This window comes from Verticillium alfalfae, genomic scaffold (genome assembly GCF_000150825.1).
Source record: "Verticillium alfalfae VaMs.102 supercont1.1 genomic scaffold, whole genome shotgun sequence".
Classification (NCBI taxonomy): domain Eukaryota; kingdom Fungi; phylum Ascomycota; class Sordariomycetes; order Glomerellales; family Plectosphaerellaceae; genus Verticillium; species Verticillium alfalfae.
The window spans coordinates 1,709,651-1,718,498 of NW_003315038.1; the positions used below are offsets into that span (position 1 = coordinate 1,709,651).

The 8,848-nt window shown below is 57.2% G+C and overlaps 3 protein-coding genes across 3 annotated transcripts; all 3 read left to right on the top strand.

The window, feature by feature from the left end:
- Nucleotides 1–415: 415 nt before the first annotated feature.
- Nucleotides 416–1,728, top strand: VDBG_00524 (guanine nucleotide-binding protein alpha-2 subunit; the record flags this gene model as incomplete). Its single annotated transcript, XM_003008796.1, has 5 exons — nt 416–533; nt 614–798; nt 860–1,017; nt 1,072–1,330; nt 1,384–1,728. 5 exons carry the CDS (start codon nt 416–418, stop codon nt 1,726–1,728), a joined length of 1,065 nt encoding a protein of 354 aa, XP_003008842.1.
- A 266-nt stretch (nt 1,729–1,994) lies between these two features.
- VDBG_00525 (hypothetical protein) lies at nt 1,995–2,240 on the top strand (the record flags this gene model as incomplete). Its single annotated transcript, XM_003008797.1, has 1 exon — nt 1,995–2,240. One exon carries the CDS (start codon nt 1,995–1,997, stop codon nt 2,238–2,240), a length of 246 nt encoding a protein of 81 aa, XP_003008843.1.
- A 1,448-nt stretch (nt 2,241–3,688) lies between these two features.
- On the top strand, nt 3,689–6,577 carry VDBG_00526 (beta-glucosidase; the record flags this gene model as incomplete). The annotated part of the gene is made up of 6 exons (XM_003008798.1): nt 3,689–3,964; nt 4,204–4,367; nt 4,436–4,658; nt 4,728–4,831; nt 4,892–6,348; nt 6,417–6,577. The coding sequence occupies 6 exons, from the start codon at nt 3,689–3,691 to the stop codon at nt 6,575–6,577; spliced, it is 2,385 nt and encodes a 794-aa protein (XP_003008844.1).
- Between the last annotated feature and the right edge of the window lie 2,271 nt (nt 6,578–8,848).

Below are 8,848 nucleotides of genomic sequence, written 5' to 3' on the forward strand. Positions count from 1 at the left end.
TCATGATGCATCACCATACGACCATCTCTCACTTGTGCACCATACGAACCCTCTCGCGCTGTCAGGCTAATTGATTCCGGCATCTCATCCCCGTCCGCCGCAACCCTAGGTCTTTGCGCCAATCGCCTGCCGCGGTCGACTCGAAAGCTTCTCTCCCTTCGTCTTTTACACGCCCGCTTCTACCGCCTGCGCAAGAAGCCAAGCACAATCGAGCCACCAATAACCACACCTTGGACGCCGTGTCGACGCCTTGTCGAGTCGGATTGACGACTCCCCCCCCCCTCTCTTCTGACTGGCTTCGAGCCTACATCACACTCGAATCTTTCGTCTCCACCTGGGCGCACCCTCGATTGAAACCGCCGACTGAACTCACCCTGCCAGCTACCACGCCTACCCTCGAGGGAGATCTGACAAGATGTGTTTCGGGAGCAGAGAGAAGGACAACAGCGGTGCAGCGCGCACAAGGGAGCTCGACCGTGTTATTCGGCAAGACGAGAAGCGCATGGCGAAGGAAGTCAAGCTGCTCCTTCTTGGTACGTCGAGCCTATTCTCGTTCGACGAGGGTCGCGAGCGCCGCCACAACCACATGCGCTAACCACCGAGTGTCACTTAGGTGCCGGAGAGTCTGGCAAATCGACCGTGCTGAAGCAGATGAAGTTGATCTACGCGCAAGGCTTCAGTAAGAATGAGAAGCTCGAGTGGAAGCCCGTCGTATTCAACAACGTTGTCCAGTCCTTCCGTCTGATCTTTGAGGCGATGAAGGAGATTGACGTCAGCTTCGAGAACCCCGAGAATGAGGTACGATGAGCGCGTCGGAACGTCTGCCAACACAGTACAATGACTGACACGGTACGCGCAGAAACACATGGAGCTCTTGTTGGTAGACAACGAGATCAATGCGTCGGACCCTCTCCCCCAAGAGTATCTTGCCCCCATCAAGTCCCTCTGGGTCGACACGGGCGTCAGGCAAGCCATCGAAAAGGGCAACGAGTTTGCGCTGCATGACAACTTGGCCTAGTATGTCCCGTCTTCTATCTGTGGTGTGGGTGTCCTCCTGACTTGGTGTGGTAGCTTCTGCGATGATGTGGACAGACTCTGGAGCGAAACCTACGTCCCAACAGATCAAGACCTGCTCCGATCGCGACTCCGAACGACCGGTATAACCGAGACGGTCTTCGATCTCGGGCAATTGACATATCGCATGTTTGACGTCGGAGGCCAGCGATCAGAGCGGAAGAAGTGGATCCACTGCTTCGAGAACGTCAACTGCCTCCTGTTCCTGGTGGCCATCAGTGGCTACGACCAATGTCTTGTTGAGGATCGAGACGGAGTAAGTATTGCTTGCGGGCGTACAACAAGGGCAATCACTAACGCCGGCCACAGAACCAGATGAACGAAGCGCTCATGCTGTGGGAGTCGATCGCCAACTCGCACTGGTTCACAAAGTCGGCATTGATTCTGTTCCTCAACAAGATGGACCTGTTCAAGGAGAAGATCGCGAGAAGCCCCATCACAGCCCATGGCTTCACAGACTACCACGGTCCCGCCGACGACTGGAAGTCGGCTAGCAAGTACTTCCTCGACAAGTTCCGCGCCCTCAACCGGAACATGGAAAAGGAGATTTACGGACACCTGACGAATGCAACGGACACGAACTTGCTCAAGATCACGATGGGCTCCGTCCAGGATATGATCATACAGCGAAACCTGAAGCAGCTGATACTATAAGGCAGATTCGCGTACGATCAGCGCTGCATCTTCAGCCAGGACAGACGCGTTCGGCCTCCGCCTCGATTGCACTTCGGCGGGGCGTCGCGGGGTCCAGCTGCCGACACCACGCTGCGTGGCTCTTTCGGGCCCAGGCAAACTGAGACATGGCGGTGCCAACAACGCGTGGCAAACTCAATGTCTCGGCAGGCGAGCTCATGGGGCCATCGGCCTGCAACCACGACGGCATGTACATTCGTTCGCTTCTTGTGTGTATCCTTCCCTGGATGGCCGCCATACCCGAGAGAAGTCGAACGTTGGGTGGGGAGCGGGTGGCGCAGCTTTTCGGAGGGCTCGGCAAACGAATTGGATGCGAGAGGTACACGAGGCGTTTTGCATCGGCCAGGGCAGCCACGGGCATATTGATAAGAGGACAACAACGAGCCCTCTGGTTTACGAAAAGGAGAGGAGATGACGAGTGGTACCGGAGCTCGACAGGGTGCAATCTTTTACCTCGAACCGGGAAGGATTGAGTTTGATTCTGCGCATGCAGCGATTTGATACCTCACATACTTGGCTTGTTCAGCTATGCTTTTTTTTCATTAATTCGAAGAGCAAGAGACGGAGGATGAAGATGTTATTAGGGATGATTTTGTCTTTGGATGAGAAGAGAAGAACGACGGGACGATGACGCGGTACCTGGGCATCTGAAGATGAACAGTTCCCCCCCCCCCTCACTTTCTTCCCCCTCCCTCTCTCTCTCTGTCTCTCTCTGATTTTTTTTATACCCGTCACTGCTTCATCGTCCCATATTTTTCGCTCACTTATTTTTAAAGCTGCAACGGTGCAGCGGGAGAGTGTGGCTAGGATCTAGGCAGATAGAAAGACGTAAGGGAGCACATGGTCCAGGCGGTACGATGCAGCCAGTGTGGTGGTGGTGCATGCTCTTGATCTGTGCTGGTGCCGCTCGTTGCCGTCCCAGAGATGGGTATTTACAGGGTTCAGCGCGGAAGGTTCATGATGTCAGGGTATTGACTCTGGTGGTCTGACAATTGGCGGCGGCAGAGGCGGGTAGGGTCATATATGTACATGGATGCTGGGGGTTCCCAGCCAATGTCGCCATGTTTCCATGAGCCGCCATTTTGCCTTTGTTGACCTGAGTCATTCAATCGTCTGCTCCACGTGTAAAGGGGAGGATGACAGATCACTCGATGTTATCTCCGAGACTTCTTTCCTTGTCTTGGTAGGGGTTATTGGGTCAGATCCAATCCATGGCGAAAAGACGGAGAGGCAAACCTGTCATTCAAGAAAGCTCGTGTCACCCAAACACAAGAATGGGCACGAGGCTGGGCCCCACGCCCGTGGAACCACCCACTGACGCGCGGGGCGCAGGAGACGGGATCTGGCATTGTGGCTGCGGCGATCGCGCGGGTCGGGAAGGGAAAGGGAAGGGAAGGAACCCGAAGATCTGCCGCTGCGGGGACGCGTTTCGGGGAGGGGAGGGGGGGGGATTTCGTAGATTCCCGCATCCCGGTGAGCTTCTTGTGTCTCGGTGAGCCGCGGGCTATGGGCTCGGCTATCTTAGGTAAGCACTCCCGCCTGATTGCTTGAGCAACGGGCAAGTGCAGCCCAAGTCAACAAACGACGTCAGTTTGGTCCCAGGACCAACTGCATCATGAGCTCTCCTCTTGCCAAAGCTAATCTCATCACACAGTACCGTTGAGCTTGATGATCTTCTTTTTGCTTTGAATCCCCAGAAGACTTGTTTCATTCTGCAATTGGCTCCTGTGCTTCTCTGTACATTTATTTACCTGTCCACTCACGAACTGATCTATCTGTCTGGCCTGCTGATGACCGACCGAATCCCCCACCCTGAGCATCATCGTACATTCCTCGATCTCAGAGCTGTCCCACACACACCACACCACCCATCCTGTCAGAGCACACCGTGACCTATTCAGGTGCACGGAAACCCGCAGACATGTCGGAAGCGCAGCGGTCCTTCCGCGACTACTACAAGGAAGATGACGTCCACGTCCGCGAACAGAAACCCTCCCTCTTCGAGCGGCTGCGCAATCGCTTCCCGTTCCTCGGCACAAAACGAGGCATAGCTGTCGTCGTCGCCGTCGTGCTGCTCATCATTGGCGGCGGCCTCGCCGGTTTGGCTGCCTTGCCGCGGGGCAACGGCGGTCGTGGTGGCAGCGATGCCGACGGCCTCATTAAGGACGATGCATACTTTTATGGACAGTCGCCGGCTGTGTACCCCTCTCGTTAGTCTTACAAAATCGAAGGAGCGTGGCATGCGCATCATGGGAGGTGAGGTGGCTGACGTGTGAGCAGCTGAGATGGAGGTCTCTGGATCCAGCAGCAGCAGCAGCGATGCGTTCACGAGGGCGAAAAAGTTGGTTGGGCGCATGACGCTTGAGGAAAAGGTACCCTCCGTTTTGCCAAAACCGTAGTTATGCAGGGACACTGTGTTAACAGTTTGAAATCCAGGTCAGCTTGACCGGTGGTGTTCCGTCGAAGAATGGATGTGCCGGCACCCTGCCCGCCGTCGAGAGACTGGGGTTTCCAGGTCTCTGTCTCCACGACGCTGGCCAGGGCCTGCGTGCCACCGATTTTGTGAATGCGTATCCGGCCGGAATCCATGCGGGAGCAAGGTGAGGAACTACCTCTGGTCTTCTGCAATTCTGTCAGCCACAGACACGAGACTAAGACGCCCAACTAGCTGGAACCGAAACCTGACCCTCCACCGGGCCCGCGCCATGGGCGGTGAGTTCAGGAAAAAGGGCGTCAACGTCCTCCTCGGGCCCTCGGTCGGCCCCGTGGGGCGCGTCGTGCGCGGCGGCCGAAATTGGGAGAGCTTCTCTGTCGATCCGTACCTCGCCGGCGCCCTGACAAGCGAGACAATCCGTGGTGTTCAGGGCGCTGGTGTCATCACGAGCACAAAGGTGAGGCTGTCCTCATGACGTAGATTCCTCTTGTCAAATCGTCTGCTGACCTGTATGGCTACCTTTCAGCACTTCATCGCCAATGAGCAGGAGACGCACCGTATGCAGAAAATGCCCCGTGAAGCCGTTTCGTCCAACGTTGACGACAGGACCATGCACGAACTCTACCTTTGGTAAGAACCGAACCCCATGTCGTTTCCTGGTCCATGGAGCACACCAACTCACCTCGCAAGGCCTTTCTATGACGCCGTCAAGGCGGGCACAGGCAACGTCATGTGCTCGTATCAGCGCATCAACAATTCCTACGGCTGCCAGAACAGCAAGTCCCTGAACGGTCTACTCAAGACCGAACTCGGCTTCCAGGGCTGGGTCGTTTCCGATTGGGACGCCCAGCATGCTGGTACAGCAGCCGCCCTCGCCGGCATGGACGTAGCGATGCCGGTGCCGCGCGACTTTTGGGGCGACCACCTAGTCGAGGCTGTGAGGAACGGCTCGGTGTCAGAAGCGCGTGTGACGGACATGGTCGTGAGGGTTCTCGCGTCCTGGTACCGCATGGGACAAGACGAGGATTTCCCGGCCCCCGGCGTGGGCATGCCCAAGGATATGAGGGAGCCACATCGCATTGTTGATGCTCGCAACTCGTCGAGCAGGCAAGTCCTGCTCGACGGGGCTGTGGAGGGCCATGTTCTCGTTAAAAATGTCAACCGCACATTGCCTCTCAGAGAGCCTCGTCTGTTATCCGTCTTTGGATACTCTGCTAGAGCAGCAGACGAACAGACCGGCCAGGGAGGCGGCTTCCCAGATTCGCTGACGTTTGGTGCGCAGCCCATCTCTTGGCAGGAGGTGGAGGCCGGCTTTACCATGAACGAAGACTTCGACTGGTCCGGTATTGGCTTCAACGGAACCCTCATCTCGGGCGGTGGTTCTGGCGCACCGGCCGCCTCCACCCTCGTCTCCCCCATGGACTCCCTCAAGGCCCAAGCCAACAAGGACGGCACCGCTCTCCAGTGGGACTTCACCCGTGGCGACCCATCCGTACACCCGGCCTCTGACGCCTGTCTGGTCCTCGGCAACGCCTGGGCCAGCGAGTCCTACGATCGTCCGGACCTGTATGACAATTACACCGACGGCCTCATCCTTCACGTCGCCCAGCGCTGCGCCAGCACCATTGTCGTTCTCCACAACGCCGGCCCTCGCCTCGTGGATCAGTGGATTGACCATGCCAACATCACCGCCGTCCTCTTCGCCCACCTCCCAGGCCAGGCCAGCGGTACGGCTCTGACAGCTCTCCTCTACGGCCGCGCCAACCCCTCGGGCAAGCTCCCCTATACGGTGGCCCGCAACGAATCTGACTACGGCGCAGTTGTCAGCCCAGATCTCCCCGACGCCCGCCACAAGAACTTCCCACAGAGCAACTTCACTGAGGGCGTCTACATAGACTACCGCCACTTTGACAGGGAGGAGCGCAAGCCCCGGTTTCCCTTTGGCTTCGGCCTCAGCTATACAACCTTTGCCTACGGTAACCTAACTGTGGCATCAGTCCGTAACGCCTCCACACGCGCCTTTGCGCCGGCCAGACGCGCGACCCGGAGGGTGGGCCCCTCGGCGCTGTGGGGCATTTTTCGCCCGGGGTATCCGCCGGAACGTGACCAACACGGGCTCCGTCGACGGGCGCCGAGGTCGCGCAGCTGTACGTGGGCATTCCCAGCGGGCCGGTGCGGCAGCTGCGCGGCTTTGAGAAGCCGGTGCTCGCGGCAGGCTCCGCGGCGCGCGTCGAGTTCGCCCTGACGAGGAGAGATCTGAGCATATGGGACGTCGAGGCACAGGGCTGGCGGCTTCAGGACGGAACGTACGGGGTGTGGGTTGGGGGAAACAGTCGCGACCTGCCGCTGAGGGGGAACCTGACTGTCGTGAACTGAGCAGCTGGCACGGCAAGTGCGTTTGTGGCCCGTGATGTGTTTCTTCCCGGGGTTCGTGCTATGCGCTTGATGCGGCTGTATGGGTGATTTGGGGGTATAGATATCACTGGCGTTGGGCGCGAATATGGGTTTTGGTCCATGATGTTATCGGAGAAGGACTCAATGTTGCCGGGCATGAAAAGAGAATACCGGCATCATGATGCATGACGAGAAGTGTATCTCTACTGTTGGCGCCGCCAACATCTCGCAAGACTTGACGGCGATGTATCCACAGTGTTGTCGCTATGCCTGGACCGCCGTGGAAAAGCCATCGTGGAAAGCTGGTTCCTCGCCAGGAGCTCCTGTCACAGGCCGAAGCAGCGCCGAAAGAAGTAATGTCGCGACCTGTCAGAAGGAGACACAAAGATACACGAAGCTGGGAGGTTGGCAGGGTCGGATTTTGCCTCCATAGGGGAGAGAACAAGAGGCTCGACTGTTCACCGGCTCGCAGCAGACTGCTGCTCCTTGTGCTTGCAAGGACAGATCCCACGGCCTAGATCATCAAAATCTCGCATCAATGTCTCGTCACACTACCTACCTTATGCCCGCCAACCCTCTAGATTCACCCCTCACAAAGGAAGCCTGGCGCAAGAGAAAACAATGCGCCTGATCAGACATTGAGCGTCCCATGCCGAGCCATCAGCAGAAATCCAAGGGGCGAAAAGCCTTCGTGACGTGTAATGTTACCGCTGCCTCGGACGAGCACTCTCAAAAGGGTTAAATGCCGGCGAATCTTCTCACATCTCAACTCTTCGATACGCCTGCCACCGACCAAGCCGACGTCACATCAGGCCATCAGCAGCCCCAAGACATAAGCGTATGGAGCTCCCCATAGGACTGAATGTCAAAGGGTTCAACGGGCTTGACGTCACGGAGTCGAAGACGTGGAAGAACGATTTGGAACGCCCAACCCGTGCGGTGTTGGCGATCAACGCGCCTTGCAGTCAGGTACATGGTGCTCACTTCGATATGCAACGAACGTCTCTGGCTGCCCACCCGGTAGCCGTCCAAGTCCACAGCTGTTGACAGGCAAAGGATCGAGCTGTTGTGCATTCTTTAGTCTCGCGACACCCCTCTTCAACCCTTGTTGGTTTCATCACAACGGAAGAACCCTTAATCCAACAGCGAACACTCCATCTCGGCGCAACTGGGGCACGTCTATGAAGAGGGAAAGGGGGATAACAGGTGAATCGTCTCCTGATGCACCCAGTGAGGCCCCAGCCCCCCCCCTCCTGTGTCCTCTCGCTGGGGCACCGCCCGCAGGCGGTTGATGGTCAGACAGTGGCGGCGCGGACGGGGCCGAGTGCGCGTGATAAGTGACCACATCAAGTAGCGCAGGGTGGTGCATGGGGCAAAGTATAGTGATGGCTGGTCACATCCATCCAGGGCAGGTACTCAGGCGTTTGGTGCGACTGGCCTCCTCCCCTGCCATGATGGCAAGGGCATTTCCCTGTCAATCGAGACGAATTTCATTCTCCCCAAGGCCCAAGCAATGCGACGATCACCAGTACCGTGAGCAGCACGGTTCGCTTCTCGCCAACCGGGGTCGACCCAGGGCAATAACGCCCATCTGACGATCCTTGGAGCGTCGCTAGAAGCGACAATTTTTTTAAGAAATGCCTGTCATCGACAGCCCATAAGCTGCATGTGCTGGTAGGACAGCTGCTGAACCTTAGTTCTGCGTTGCCTGGTGGCTAGCAATACTATAGCAGACGACCCTTGAAGCGGCACTTGCGGTGTGTGCATTGGGGCGGGGTGGGCCCAAGCGAAACGAGCAAAAGGGGAAAGTAAACATTGTTGGAAAGGGTCCAACCTAACGAGGCCAGTGGAGGCAGCCAGGTTTTTTCCCTCTCGATAGATGTACGTATAGAGGCTTGTTCAATAGTGCGGGTCGCTCATTTGCTCTCCGAGTTCGCGATAAAAGGCAGTGTTTACAGTAGAGAAATTGAAGGAGGGGTTGTATCGACAAGCCAGCCAATGCAACCAAAATTGACTTGGTCCCAATCGCTAGTTGAAGCCCATCTTCCCTCCGATTCGAGGTAGGCAGAAAGTCTTCGCGAAGCCCCAAGTCGGTCCCCATCTTGAATCATGACACGTTGACAAGGTTTCGACAGGCGGCTCGCTTCGTGTTCTTTGTTTGGGGGGTGGCTTGCATGGAAGAACGGAGTACGCACCCCGATCAATGTCGCATGGCATGCCATCGTGTCGTGCCCGGATGTGCTAAGGGGCGAA